The sequence below is a fragment of the Megascapheus bottae genome, chromosome 17 (genome assembly GCF_031878675.1).
Source record: "Megascapheus bottae isolate mThoBot1 chromosome 17, mThoBot2.hap1, whole genome shotgun sequence".
NCBI lineage: Eukaryota > Metazoa > Chordata > Mammalia > Rodentia > Geomyidae > Megascapheus > Megascapheus bottae.
Window position 1 is genome coordinate 14,683,947 of NC_143525.1, and position 16,133 is coordinate 14,700,079.

The 16,133-nt window shown below is 42.0% G+C and overlaps 1 protein-coding gene across 1 annotated transcript in view; it reads left to right on the forward strand.

Moving 5' to 3' along the window:
- Prkca (protein kinase C alpha) overlaps window positions 1–16,133 on the forward strand; it is a 377,074-nt gene that overhangs the window by 345,659 nt on the left and 15,282 nt on the right. Inside the window, exons 14-15 of the mRNA XM_090349887.1 lie at window positions 7,848–7,928; window positions 13,981–14,088. Coding sequence (XP_090206013.1) covers window positions 7,848–7,928; window positions 13,981–14,088 — 189 coding nt within the window. The remainder of the gene's footprint in view (window positions 1–7,847; window positions 7,929–13,980; window positions 14,089–16,133) is intronic.

Below are 16,133 nucleotides of genomic sequence, written 5' to 3' on the forward strand. Positions count from 1 at the left end.
AAGAACACAAGAATGGCTATATTAATTTCAGACAAAGCAGACCAGATCAAAAAGTTATTAGGAATGTAGAGACACATTACATAATGGCAAAGAAATCAATTCTATCAGAAGGCAGGACATGCATTTACCTAGCAACAGAGTATTAAAATACTTAGGCAAAAACTGATTAAAACTACAAAAGAAATAGATAAGTCCACTATTGGAGCTGAAGACTTCAATTCCTGTTAGATACAGAAAGCAGAACTAAGCAGTAAGGATATAATCGAACTCAACATCGCCACGAGTCAACCGAATGCACAAAACACCTACAGACTACTTCAACAGCAGCAGGGTATATATTTTTCTCAAGTTCACATGGAACATTCACTAAGATAGGCCACACTCTGGGTATAAAACACACTTTAACAAACTTGAAAGAATTGGAATCATACAGATGTGTCTACTTGCAGACCACAAAGGGATAAATTAAAAATCAATAGCAGAAAGATAGCTAGAAAAATCCCTAAATACTTTGTTTAATACAAAACACTCGTAAATAACGAATGAGCCAAAAAAAAAGAAATTTTAAGAGAAACTTTAAAGTAGTTTGAAATAAATGAGAGTAAAACCACAACTTAAATACTGTAGGCGATTCTTTAAAATGCATAGCCATGAATGTGTATATTAGAAAACATTCAAGAGGAGAATTGTGAGTTTGAGGCCAACCTGGTTTGCATAGTGATTTTCAGCCTGTGTAGAAAGGAGAAGAAAGACTAGAGGATGGGAAAGAGAGAGAAGGAGAGATGAGAGGAGGGGAGAAAGGGGAGGAAGGGGGCAGGAATGAAGAGAAAGTGAATGTATAAGATGATCTAAAATGAATTATCTATGCTTCTGTCTTGAGAAACTACAGAAACAACAAGTTAAAGTCAAAGTAGAGAAGTGAGGGAAAGGGTGGGGTGGGAGGGGTTGATAATAATGTCAAAAAAGGTGCCAATGAGCCAGAGGCATTGCATTCATAAACTGCTGAATAGCAACTCCTTTGTACAACTACTTAAAGAAAATAAAAGTATTTTAAAAAAACAAAGTCGAGGGGCCGGGAGTTTGGCCTAGTGGTTAAAGTGCTTGCCTAGCATGCATGAAGACCCAGGTTCGATTCCTCGGTACCATATACATAGAAAAAAGCCAGAAGTGGTGCTGAGGCTCAAGTAGTAGAGCTGTAGCCTTGAGAAAGTCCAAGGACAGTGCTCAGACCCTGAGCTCAAGCCCAGGACTAGCAAAAAAAAAAAAAAAGCAAAGTCGAGAAGAAATAATAAAAATAATGAAGAAATCAATGAAATTATAAAAGAAAATCGATACAGGAAATAGTAAAACCTAAAGCTGATTTTTAAGCCAAAGATAAAAGGACATAGATTATTAACATCATAAATAAAGTGGGGGCTACCACTACAGATCCCATAAGGATTAAAAGGGTCATCAACACCATGAACCATGTTATACTGCAGATTATACTGAATGAGATAAACCAATTCCTTGAAAGACACAATCCACTAAAACATACATGAAGAAATAGGCTATCTGAAGTAGCCTATTTAAAAAAAAATGAGTAACTTTCCAAAAGAGAAAGCAACAAGCCAAAGTAGGTTTACTCGTAATTCATACCAAAAGTTAAGAGATAAATTATACCTATCTTTTACAATCTCTTTCTGAAGATCAAAGCAGATGAAACTCTTCCTCTTTCTATGAGAACAGCTTTAAGAGTAAAACCACATGAAGACACCACCAAAAAATAAAAACAGAACTGACCAATATCTCTCATGAAACATGGACAGAAAAATCTCTCAAAGGTATATTAATAGATTGAACCTAGTGATGTGGCAAGAGAATAAATGGCTATTTGGAGCCAGTGTTCCTAATTGCAGCCACTTCCTTGTATTGTTTAGTCATCTTCTGGCCTGTTGTGGGAACAGACTTGGGTGATTCCTGCCAACTGCTTTCTGGTCTCCTAGTGGGAGCTGAATAGGAAGAAGTGGTTACCATGAATAGATCTTAAAGCCTTATCTACTCATTACCATTAAAGAAGTCATTTTTTTTCTTTCCACTTCTAGATAGAGCCACAATTTTTGTCTAAGTAGAAATAGTAGCTTAGACTCCTAGCTTTCCAAGTTTTTCATTTGGGGTAATACTTTTTAATCCTTACCTATTTTTCCCAATGATTTCAAATATTCACATTTCTCATATGCTAGACCAATATCCTTGTTCTTGGATATCACATTTTCATGTTTTTACCTATTTCACACCTGTCTCCACAATTAGATTCATAATCCTTCATGACTAGCAGAAAGCCCAGTCCCCTGGAAAGAGCTAGAGGAAGAGGGGATGAGAAGGGTATTCTGACATGAAGGGAAAAGCAAGAAACCTATCATTTTACTGCTCTGATTTTTTTAATGTACTTCCACGAGTGGTGGTCCTTTTTAAATCATTTTGTTCAATTCTGTGCCTCATGCTTAGATCACTGGCACATACTAACATTTTCTGAACCAGTGAATGGAAGAACAAATGTGGAGAATTTCCAGGTGCCAGCAGAATGTTTTAACAATGTATCACCTCTCACCAAAATGTACTATGGATCGGGGTTATTTCACAGCCTTGAATACCTTTCAGTCACCTGCCCTGCCTGGAGGCTAGTTCTCATGAGTTCTGTTCATTCCACCCACCTGTAGTGAACATGTTTTGGTATGCGTAATGTCATTTAGCACCCTCACCACATACTGCTGGGTGAGTACTGGGATTCCAGTGTGACTGTTGAGGAAATGCAAGCTCAGAGAGGCTAAGCCACCTGCCCAGGGGTGGACAGCTTTTGAGAATCAATGCTAATCTCCTACAGTTAGTCTCAGAGCCTCAGTGTGATTCCCAACCAGTAATCTAGTATTCTATACGTAATCCAAGTTGAATTTGGTTGAGAGCTGGCGTGTATCACCTTGTTTATCTCCCTATGGTCTCAGGCCTGATGCTGAAGAAAGGGACATGTATTGGAGACCCAAGGCCTCTGTCATCCTGAAGTTGCCACTGAACTTAACCAAGCCACTTTGCCACTCTGACACTTAGACTCCTTTCTAGAGCTGAAGCTGCTTTTCTAAATCAAGAGCCCTTTGGATGTTGCATCTAAGAAGCTGGTGAGGTCTGAGGGCCGTGGTTGGTCTGGATATCACTTATTCCTTCAACACAACTATGTTCAGTGTCTGCCCTGTGTTGGGGTGCAGTCTGATATTGCCTGCAGAGGTAGCTAGCCCACCTACAGGTGGGATCCAGGAGCTGGCTAAGATAGATGGACAATCTCTCCCAATATAAGATAACAGAGACTCCCAGTGCTATTTAACCCCTGTGCTTGTAGGAAAGGAGACATGAGAGAGAGCTCAGGATCCAGCTGTCCAGACAGAACACTGAGGCAGGGGCATCTTCTTTCTTCCCATACTAGGCATGTTTGGACATGTCATGCAGTATTTTAACCATGTACACAAAGAAAGTCTTTCATGTCCTATGTTCTACCCTTGAGAACTGATCATGTTTTTCAAAACAACCATACATTCACAATCCAAATAAAATGCCTTTATTTTTTTTTAATGAAAGGGGATATATTCTTTATTTCCTCTGAGAATAAAAGGGATTGAACATGTTTGATGTATACAGGACATTGTTTTGTAGTGACCGCTTGGAAAGAGCCTTCTTTTGTAGTCAGACAATTTATTGAGGGTTGATGAGTAAGGATAACATGGAAACGAAGCGTGGGATCTATTTCAAGTGCATGCAGAAGGGCCAACAGGCCTACTGTCATTCCTTCCACTCTGTGGTCTCAGAAACTACCCTGTGGTTCCACAGAAAGAGAGCATCCCAGCTACTGGCTCCTGTTAAGCATTTGCACCTTTTTTGTCACTTTTACTTGGCCAGCTTCCACAGAACCTACTGGGGCAAGATCATTCATGTGGAAAGTGGTCAAAGGGCCAGGGATCGAGTCCAGCCTTGTTTCTGTCTAGCTTTGTAGCCCTGAGTAAGCTACTTACCCTCACTGTCCCATCACTGAAATGGCCTTACAAGGGCTAAATGAATTCACAGAGGTGAGGATCCCCTAGCATGGGGACTGCCTTGCGATGACGATGACACTTCCAGCTACTGCTGTGATTTTACCAGTAGCATCCAAACCCCTTCCATTGCTGTTGCCGAGCCATCAGAAGTCAATAAACCTCTGAACTCTCCTTCTCTCTTCTGTCCTGGCAGAGGGTAGAAAGCTGGGTGGCCTTGGAGCAGTGATCTTCCAACAACTCTAGCCCTTGGCCTACAGAAATGAGACACTGCCTCCCCATCCCTTTTTCTGTTCTGGTCCTGTGCCCAGGCAGAAGCAAGCTTATTCATATCTCACTTTTCCAAGACAGGCAGCCATTTGTAACATCCTGACATCCTCCCCCAAGCTATTGGCTTGCCTGAGTATAATCATAGTGATCACTATGACCAACAGCAGCAAAACAGAATGACAGTGGCCCGGTGGGGGTCTGTCCTCAAAGCCCAAGTTCAGCCTCCTATGTGCTGAACGTTGGCTCATTCTAGCCATGCTTGCCAATCCTGCCTTTCCTTTTGTGAGCTGTGCCCGCTATGGAAACCAAATTGCCATGGCAGCTCCTTGCCAGGGGCTTCAGGATATCAAGCTGTCCACACTTGGCAGCAAGCTTCCATTGGCCCAGAAGTGTCAGAGACACCTGGGCCTGTCCCCACTGGGATCAGATCCACGAGTCTATGCTCTGTAAACCTTGTGCTAGGCCCAAAGCTGGCTTCCCACTGAGAAGCAGTGGAACAGAGTGAGTTGTGGGAACTGGTCACAAGTGGAAGCATTAGGCCAACACTGCCTGTAATGCAAGGCAAAATTTCAAAAAGTTGAAAAAGAAACAGATGAAACTGACACTGATTTTAATGATTTTATTTAATCTAGTAGATATAAAATAAATTACTAATGATACATATATATATGCATATACACACTCTTCAAATTCTGGTGTTATTTTACACCTAGAAACACATCCCAATTTGGAGTTGCCACTTTTCAAATGTTTGGTAGCCTGCTGTGGCTCATGGTACTAGATTGGACCAGGTAGCTCTATTTAGCTCAAAAGATGCTGTAACGGACATCTCAAATCAATCATATCTGAACATGCACCTTCGACTGGCGATCTCAAGCGCTGTTTCTTTCTGCCCTGGAGTTTGGGTTAACTGGAGCTATTTGTGAATAGTGCCTGATGGCTGAGGAGAAAGTATGCCTGGTTGTAAAAAGGAATTTCCAGTGAAGAAATTACTCTTATAACTGAGATCTGCAGAGACTCACTGCATATAGCCAAGGGTGACAGAACTACCATGAAGAACTGCCCCAGCTTCCTTTGACATGACATGCCATTGTCATGATAGAAGGCACTTGCAGGGGTCAGAGCCACTCGGACCAGTATCTAAGCAGACTGACAATGCAGGCACCAGGGAAGCAGAGCCCCTGACACTTGGCGTTCTGCTTTTCTAAATTTAAACAAAGTGAGTCTTGGGTACCCACTGCTTGTGACAGATTTTTAGTCAGGTGTGACTTTGTACCATTGGAGCAGGGGGGTGTGGTTGATATGACTGCTCAGACTATAGAAAACACCAAATGGAACTGAACAAAATGCTAAGACCACAAATGTGCCCCTTTCAGTAATCACACTGGCACATCTATAACAATGATAATACTATGTGTTAATGAGGATTTGAGGACACAGCCCACTCATCCACTGCTGGTGGGTGTCTACTTGTGGCACTACACATGAATAAATCTGACATGTTCTACAAGTTTTACTGTTGATTAAAGTATAATTATTCTAACTCAACATTGCTACACTCGGAATTTATCCTGCAGAAATAAGGTCTTTCCAGAGATACCTATAAGGTATTGTTTTATAAATAAACAGATTATGAACCAACAGGTTGGCATAATCTCATTTTTAAAAACATATATGCTCACATATTCCACCAAAAGTGATGGAACTATTTTATATGTGACACTAATATTATAAATATTGCTAGGTGGTGAGACTAGAAGCAATTTTACTCATTTAGGCTATTTTTCTGCCAACTTTCTTTAATGAGCATTCATGACTTAGGGAATTAAAAATAAATTTTAAAAGGTTGGTTAAAAAAAGAGTGATTTCACACAGGCTGACAAATATAAAATTGGCATGAGCACAGAGATAAATCAGTCCAGCTTTTTTTATGAAAACTATTTGCCATTGTATCAAAAGTTAGAATATAGGCAACTTCCTTTGATTCAGTAACAGATTATAGCCTCTAATCTCGGTAGGCTTTGTGGGTGTGCTTGCTTTCTAAGTTTCAGAAGAAAGCAAATGTAGTAAGAACCTAAGAACGCATAGGTTTCTATAGTTACCATCTCCTTGTCAAGGAATTGAGCCACAAAGCTACCACATCCAAACAGGTACTCCTTTGTGCATAGCCAAGGTTAGGTAACCACAGGGGCTTGTATTTCTCACTTTGTGTGGAGGAATATTAGCCATACTTTTAGGAGATGGGAGTGACGTTGGCAGATGTGTGGGAAGTTTTCTTTTGTCCTATGATATTTAATTAGCCATTTGGAGGCATTAGGAATATCCCAGATTATTTCAAGGTCACATTTGTATGTAAAATGACAAAATGATTGTGTTGAATATTGGTTAGGATTCCTTCACTTCCAGTCCTAGCATGCCATCTACAATAAGTCTCAAAAGTGTGAGCTTGAGCCCCACCACCTAGCTGAGAGGGAATAAAACCCATTTTTTAATAAACCAGGCCACACTTAAAAATTGAAATCCATGTTACTCCATATTTCAAAATGAGAGGACTATTCTGCTGAGGAAGAGAGAAAGAGAGACAGAGGCAGAGAGAGAGAACACCACAGGGTAGAAGAAGAATCAGATGAGCTCCCTGTGAGCCCATCAGCCAGCATCAACAGCTGCCTGTATTTGTCTAACTTCTTGTAACACTGACATATCATTTCATGCCTTGTACATTCCATTCATAGATATACTCCTCCCCAGCTTGAGAGGACACTTTGTAACTAGCTGCCATGATAGCTGCCACCTATCAGATTGTACAATAACCCCTTACTATGTCACCTGATGATGCAGACTTCTCTACATTAACTTTTCCAGTTGTCTCAAGGTATCTTTTATTGAAGTTGATTGGTTTGAATCAAGCAAGGTCCAGATATTGCCTTTTATGCCTTTTTTGAAGATATCAACTATTCAGCTAACCACATATAGAGCATCTTACCTCTGTGAGCCACACAAGAAAACTGTAATTTTCACATCAGCCATCCTTCTTCTTATTCCTCACACCATCTCTCACCATCAGCATTGTCCTTAAGACTTTTTGTGATACTTATATAACTGTAACCTCTATACATCACCTTTACAATTAAAAAAAGACTTCTAGCAAATCTCAGTTTCATCATTTAACCATTTTACCTATCAGACCGCAGCTCTAAGTGACCTCCCTTATTTTCCAGGAACGAAATCCAATTCAATGTCTGGATATTGCTCACCAATGAAAGTAGTTAAATCTGTTAACAAATATCTATGTGGATCAGAAGCGGAGCCCCAAAACACAATGTGACAGTGCATTGAAAGTGATAGTTCTTAGTGTGCTGATTCAAGGGATCCTTTCCCTAAATGTAGAAATCAGATACAGATTGTACCACCATCTCATCTGAATGAACTGAGTTTATGCCCAAACACCTGTCTGACTCACCCTGTTCTAAAACAAAGCCCTGGGATTAACTGTTAAATATAATCAATGTATTTTTTCCACAGATAATTGCTTACCAGCCATATGGAAAATCTGTGGACTGGTGGGCATATGGTGTCCTGTTGTATGAAATGCTGGCTGGCCAGGTAATGATCATTCCATTTTCTTTATTCATTGCTGTTGCTTGTGAGGTGGCTACTTCTCTGCTCTTGAAACTAGCAGGTTATACCAAGGTCATGTGGCTGGTGTTGGTCAGATTTCCCTGCTCCAAAAAAAGTGGGAGAAATTTCCCCTTAGAAATGAGTTATACTCTGTGTCTTGGAAATGATCTGTGATCATAGAAGCACCAAAGAGAAAGCTGGATCGTGGAATGTACCATGACCCAAGAGCATCTGCGGACTGATGGCTGCCGTGGTTGCTTTGGGTTTCTGGTATGTCAAAACTGGGCTTGGGTTTTTATTGTTCCCTCCAACTTTGTGGGCAGAGATTGCCTCCACTCCTGCTCAAGTGTATAGCTGCTGGTATCCCTTAAGGAGGAAGCCTGCTATGTTTCCTTAAAGAAGGTAGTATCTCCTTTTTCCTCCTGCTTCACCATTTGGCACTTCACTGTCGTTTTCACCAAAATCCAGTGACGCTGAGGCCCAATTAAGAAAAAAATTTGATTTGGCTTAGAGAAGCAAGTGCATTGCTGCCTAATGAGACACATTCTAACATAATGACTTTAATATCTCTATTATTCCAGTGTCTTGACAGCCTTAACAGCCAACTTCCAACACAACACAACAGGTTTATAATGCCTTCCTGGCATGGTCCTTACACTGTGGGAGCAAGGAGTGACTGACCCACACAAGTGACCAATGAAAACTCTCTTTCGCATCCATTCACTCTGTCTTTGAGAACCTTAGACTCCTCCACTGAGCCCTCCTCATTCCAACAATCAATGGAGAGAAAGTGAGAAGATAGTCATTTGAGGACCAGGCCCACACTGGGAACATGGTTCCACTTTGTTACAAAGTGGGATAGGTACTGAGAGCCAAGTCAGGGAAGCATACTGTACCAGCACATCTAGCAGATATCTGCCTTTCAGCATAAAAACACACCCATTGTGGGCAGCCTTTAGAATTCCCAGAACCCAAGTTCTAGAGCCAAGGAAGTTTGGCCTCCACAACCAGAACCTTGGGAAGACAGAATGGACATAAATGCTCACAACAGCAGCTGCACCAACAAATAAATCATGGTTTTCTGACCCACTGGATCCATCCACTCATTTATCTACTGTATTGAATGTATACTGTGTGCACCATGGTCAAAGTGCAAAGAAAAGACAAAAACCCTTGCCTTCATGAAGCCCACAGCTAGAGAAAGAGAAACAATGATAGATTGGTTAGATAAGGATAGCACATAATATTATAAGGTAAGAGGAAAGGAATAGGCAGAAAAAGAAAATAGAAAGTGTTGGAAGAGGGCTGAACTTTTAGCTGGGTTGTCCACAGAAGAATGAAGTTTAAACCCAAAGTCAATGTGTGTGTGTGTGTGTGTGTGTGTGTGTGTGTGTGTGTGTGTGTGTGTGTTGCACAGTGAGATTGTAGGAGTGGGAGGCCTAAAGTCAAACAGGAAGAGCTCCTCTGGCCCTATAAGCATAGATGTCATTTCAAGGCCATAGACTTTCTGACTTTCACCCTGCTCTAGGAAGCCACTGAGATGTCTATCTCTTAAATAACAAAATTGTCTATTACATATAGAAAGATTTAAGGTATTAGCCTACATTTACTCATTAAGACTACGTTTGTTAAGTCTTAGAAGACATAAAACAGTTGGTCATTTATTAAGGTTTTTCTCCTCAGTCAAAGCATCCTTCTTTAGCCTGACACCTCCATGTTATAAACATGGAAAAGCAGTTTATATACAGTTTGCTGACAGTGAGACCAGCTAGGAAAACACAGGTTACCCACACCTAAAGCTGATTTCCTCTCTACAATTTTGACAGTAAAGTTTGACTGTGAATTACCAGCCCTTTCAGAGCAGTGCTGTTCATGAAGGCATAAGGAGCCAGCTCTCTCCTTAATCTCACAAAAAATGCTTATCTTTCAAGCCCAGGAAACACATCTTGCCTTCATTAATAGTCACATTTGCATAGCTGGCAGCGAGTGAAATCAATGGGGCAGAAACAAAGGCACTTTACAAGAGGTAGCACATGTCAACTCTTTATTGGCCAACAGACAGTACTTTGGGAACTAGCTTGCAGTGACATCCCCACCCCTCTCCCTCTTTCTGCCTCATCCCCTTTTCCTCTGAGTCTTCCTGGGACTGCATTCCCTAGGAAGTCCCCTGGGGTGCATTCTGAAGTCCTGCTTGCTTCAGGCCTCATGTGAAGACTGGCCTTGCGATGAGGACGCCCAGGCCTTCCTGGAAGGTCCCTTCTCTTTTCCCATTCTCCCTGAAGAGTGCACCCCACACACCCAGGTCTTCTATAAACACATAGAATGATTCGATGGTTTTCAATCCTTCTTCTTAGAACCAATCTGTTGAAGCTCAAATGTTGGTATAGTGTAGGCTCATTCCCTTGAGTCTTTACCTATCCACCTGCAAACAAGGTACCATTCAAAGGCCCTTCTTCCTCTTCCTCACTGGCTCCTTGATGCAAAAGTAACTGAAAGCCTCAAAAAGGACAAAACAGCTCTAACCACCCATGTCACCCAAAGTCTCCTCAAAGCTTCAAGGACACAGCAAAAGAATAGGTTCTGTCAGAAGAAAGGAAGGTATGAAGTTGTTGGTGGGACTATAGCCTCAACTTGTCTTCCTTAACCATGGGATGAAGATATCTTTTTTTAAGTAATTTATTACAATTTTCTTCTCATTTGGTTTATTTATTTTCAGCAGCCACGAGGGGGATTAAGCATAAATGTATAAAGAGCCCAAGTCTCCATGGATTACTTGACAAGTACGATTACTTTGGGGGCAAACATAAAACTTGCTTAGCACACTGATAAAGATATTACAGCTCCAAGTACTCTCAGTATTAGTCATTAAGGGACCAACCCTCCCCTCTTTATGGCCTTTTCTGCCTGGGTTATTTATGCTTTGTCTTCATTCCTGATGAATCAGTAATGGGTACTTTATCTCAGTAATTGGAACTTCAGCTTGAGTGGTCCACATGTGCTCTCCCACCCCCCACCTCAGGTTCTCAATCTACAGTAAGTATAGCAGGGTCCTAACTCCTACTTATTAGCAGGTGATTTAGGGATCATTTTGTCTAGGGTGGACTGTTGCCCCTCATTTGTCTGTTAAAAACTCACAAATTGCTTATAGCTAAAGCAGGTGAAGGGTATGGACCTGTTCAGAAAATGTCTATGTGAACCCAAAACTTGTTATAGCTTGCTTAGCCTGGAATATTGCATCCAGATTTAGAGAAATTAAAAAAATAACCATGAGATTTGGAGGAAGTGGGGAGAGAAGCAATCTAAAATAGTCTTGTACTAAGTACCTAGGCAACATATTACCCCCCATTGTACTAAGTACCCAGGAAACATATTATGTCCACAGGCTAAGTAGCTGGCACTCATTACTAGAAAGGAAAATGAGTATAATTACAACCTGTCATTGCTGACTTGCCGTCACTGTCAAGGACTGAGAGTAGGCAATTACTTGTAAGAAGGGTTCCAGGGTGAACTGTAAAGACAATAGGGCATACACATGTTCACACCCTGTGGTACTTAATCCTACACCTGGGACATTATTCCTAAGAAGTAATTCAGAAAAGCGAAAAGCCATATGTACAAAGATGTTTCCAGGAGCGTTCTTATTAGGATGCAGTGCTGAGAGAGATTGTCAGTGTACCTGTGGAGAAATGAATCAGGCTGTGATGATGTGTCACCTCGGTGTCATTCAGCTCTGAATGGGAACATGGGTGACTACAGACAAAATATGTTTGCATCAGTCAATGGAAAACAAGACCTCTGATTTATGTATCGTATTTGAAAACAATGTAAGAAAGCCTATGTTAAAAATAAGCACATTGTTATGTTTAGATGAAGGAAATATAGATGTTCCTTTCATGAACTTCCTTTCCTGCCCCCATCTTATATAATTTTAATTGAAAACAGAGCTCCCAGAAGCTTTTCTGGATGTAATGTCATGACCAGTATTTACCAAAGATTTAGTGTCTTCCTCCCTTCTGGCACAAGATACAATTGTACTTCTGAGTTATCTAACAATTGGACACGGCTTCCCACTGATTCTGAAGAGCTCTGAGTGGCCGTTCTAGAGGAGAATTATGGTATTTATGCTGGTGGGCTGTAGCTCCCACTTCTGCCACAGCACATCAAGATGGTGACCACTCCATCATAGTGGAGCTAAGGTGACTCCACTCAGCACAGCCCTCTGGGGATCCCCAATGGAAAGAAATGAGTGGCCCAAGTTTTGGAGGTATTCTTGGGGTTTCCTGGCCTCAGTGTGATAAGGTCTTTGGTACCTAAAACAGTTTGGATACCTCTTAAAACATGAAACATAGGTTGTGTGACCCCACTTATGTTAGATTCTTCGAATAATCAGATTCATAGACTCAGAAAGTAGAATGGTGGTTGCCTGGTGCTGAAGGAAGAAGTGAATTGGGGAGTTTGGTTTAATGGGTGCTAAGTTTCAGATGAGAAAAGGGACAAATTCTGAAAATGGGTATGGTGATAATGGCAGAACAGTATGAAAGTGATGTCATAGGACTGTGCCCTTAAAAGTGGGTAAGATTTTGTGTGTGTGTGTGTGTGTGTGTGTGTGTGTTGGACTGCAGATGGAATCCAGGGCCTCACACATCGTAAACTGTATGATTTGCAACAGAGGAGGCAGAGTAGGAATGGTAGTTGTTTAAGTGGGTGGCATGCCAAATCCAGGAGGAAAGCTTTCCCACTCATGAAGCTTTTATTCAAGAACAGTCCTGTTCTGATTTCTACAGAGCTCATCCTCCTGCATAGGTAGCTACAGAAGCAACAGGCCTGCGGCTGTAAGGAAAGGTGACCTGACCAATTCCCACTGATTCATGGACCGATTGCTCTCCACACAATGTTCTGAGACATCTCAGACCTCTGGGACTGCCCTATCTGTGCTTTCAGAAATTTCCATTGCCTCTGGTGCAGAATGCGACTTGTCCCCATAAAGCTCACCAGGACAAGCTTGTCCCTAGCAGACTCCTATGTGTGTGCTGGCCGGCTCACCACTGAGCACTCTCCACATGTCACGGTTCAGTTCCAGGAACAAGTGTGGGGCAGGAGTAACGCTCATAATGGCTGAGAGCCTAAGTCTGGTTAGCATCCTGGTTCTTACTCAGGAGCTCTTTGCCCTGGACAAAGTATTAACAGGACTACATTGGCCTTGCCTGTGATAGGTCATTGGTACCCAAATGGTAAGGACAGTTTGAGGACTGGGTGATACTTATAAAACACTCAGCAGATGACAAGAAGAACCTGAGAGTACCATTATCTACCTTTCTATCTACCCATAAGCCCATCATCCCTCCCCCCACTTATTTCCTGTGTAGAAAGGATGCTAAAAAACAAAACAAAAACTGGAAGGGTGAATCCATGTCCCCTCTCTGAGGTGTGATGACAGGAGATTCCCTAACTTTTGAGGCCTCCAGGGACAGAATGCAAAGGGAGTCTCCAGGCTTTTGGTTGCCAGCCTTTGTTGTCACTTAGGAATCCTGCCGCAATGAACTAGAGGCTTAGAGAAGCTCCTTGTGAACAGGAGTTCCCAGCCTGAGAAAAGTCCTCTTTGCTTCAGTTCTGAAATTCCCTGTCTCAGTTCAAAGCATTAAGCATTCTCTACCCTCCCCCTACTGAACACAAAGCCATCTGTGACCTAACTTGTTCATAATTAAATTTTTAGCATATAATTGTAAGATTAGTGGATTAATTACAATTTATTTGTGAATCATTAATAGCATTACTCAAAAACATTTTTCCCTAAAGATTGTTTTGGGGTTGCTCAAGGCAAGATAATTAAAAGGACAGAGGTAAATATGAAAAACACCAGTCACCAGCCTAATTAAAGATAATCAAATAAAGCCTCAAGTTAAGTGAGCTAACCCTGACTCCTACAGTGTGCCTGGAAACCTGGTCATATTCTTCATGCTGTATCTGACCTGTGAGTGCCATGTTAATGAGCTATTTCTCCTAAGTGTTTTCCTGTCTTTTCTCTTTTCTGGACCAGCCGCCATTTGATGGTGAAGATGAAGACGAACTGTTTCAGTCTATAATGGAACACAACGTTTCCTATCCCAAATCCTTGTCCAAGGAGGCTGTTTCCATCTGCAAAGGAGTAAGTCCGTTTGAATTCTTTGTGTGTGTGTGTGTGTGTGTGTGTGTGTGTGTGTGTGTGTGTGTGTGTGTGTGTTGGTAAACCTGACTGGGAAATACTTTTCTAACTATGTAACTCAGGCTGGTCTTCTCAAGTGTATAATCCTTGGCCTCCCAAATACTGGTAACACAGCCTTTCCCATAGTTCTGAGAGTGTAGAAATGTCACAAGTCTAGGCCACTTTCTGTATTGGGGCACAGAGGGCAAACCCTTGGTAATGTGGGGGCCTTGGGGTACAAGGGAGACAGAGACTAAACTGAACTCCCAGCATCACCGGGGGATCAGGCCTAGTCCCTTATGGAACTACACTTGTGTTTCTAGTCCATTTTGTAAAACTGTGGAAGTACAACAGTTGTAACCACAGGCCTTTGGAAGGTTCAGGTTCCCACTAGTTCTAGTTCTAGACCTCACTTGTACGGTGCAGTTAGTTCCTTATTAGTTGTTTTTCTTCCCTACTCCCATTTTTTGGCAGGGGATCAGTTTGGGGGTTGAACTCAGGGCCTGGGCCTTGTCCCTCCCTGAGCTCTTTTGCTCAGGCTAGCTCTCTATCACTTCGAGCCACAGTGCCACTTCCTGTTTTCTGGTAGTTAACAGCAGATAACAATCTCATGGCCTTTCCTGATCCTGCTGGCTTTGAATTATGATCCTCAGATCTCAGCCTCCTGAGTAGCTAGGATTATAGGCATGAGCCACCAGCACCTTCTCCTTTTTCTTTTTCTTTTTTTTTTTGAGATATACATACAAAAATGCACACAAATGACTTTGTCATGAACTTGTACCCTGGCCAAGAAACAGAGCCCTAGAAGCCCCTCTTCTCTCACTCTACAGTTGTTCCTATACCCATAACATCATCTACCGTCACCCCAACCCTTTGACATCATCTACAGTCATTCCCACACCTACAAGATAATCAGAATTCCTACCTCTTGTTTCCTGGATTAATCTTGGCTATCTTGCACTCAGTACAGTTGTGATTTTACAGTCTGTGTTTCTGGGCCTGGCTTCTTTCATTCAACATGGCTCTGTGTGGTAGCGGCTCCTTCTTTCATACTGCTGAGTAACATCTACCAGCATTCTTCAGTCTGCCTACCATTCCACTCCTAGTGGAGTATTTGGGTTGTTTCTATGTCCACTTGAGGCTGTTATAAGTATAGCTGTTATGAGCCATCTTGGTCCTGCCTCTCTGTGAACATACAAGCAGTTCTTTCAAGGAAGTGTCTAGGAATGGAGTTGTTGGTCATGACCTGAATATTTGTTTAATGGTTAACTTTTAGGTCACAGAATTCTTTTGAGACCCAGTGAAATGAAGTGCAGCACACTCTCTAATGCTTTAAAGCTAGTTCAGTCCTTGGGGAAGCAATTGCCTCATGTGTTTTTAGGGGAGAGCAGTTGGCAAAGATGCTAAGGGTAAGGAGGACTGGCTTTTGCCTTGCAGGAGTTCAGCTCAGCAGCTGCATCTGTACCAGACATGGGGAAGCCAACCAGCTGCCATCCTAGTGACTGTGAATTTTTCCAGCCTGTTGAGTCTTCGATTGATCATTTTTTTTTGTGCCAGTGCTAGGACTTGAACTCAGAGCCCAGAAGCAGTCCCTTAGGTGTAATGTTCAAGTTTGGCACTCTACCATTTGAGCCACAGCTCCACTTCCAACTTTCTAGTGGTTAATTGGAGATAAGATTCTCATAGATGGGCCCGGAGTTTGGCCTAGTGGTTAAAGTGCTTGCCTAGCATGCATGAAGACCCGGGTTCTATTCCTCGGTACCACATACACAGAAAAAAGCCGCAAGTGGTGCTGAGGCTCAAGTGGTAAAGCTCTAGCCTTGAGAAAGTCCAAGGACAGTGCTCAGGCCCTGAGCTCAAGCCCAGGACTGGCAAAAAAAAAAAAAAATATTCTCATAGACTTTCCTGCCAGAGCTGGCTTTGAACCATGATCCTTACATCTCAGCCTCCTGAGTAGCTAGGATCACAGGCGTGAGCCACTGTTGCTTGGCTGATCATGTTTTGATCTT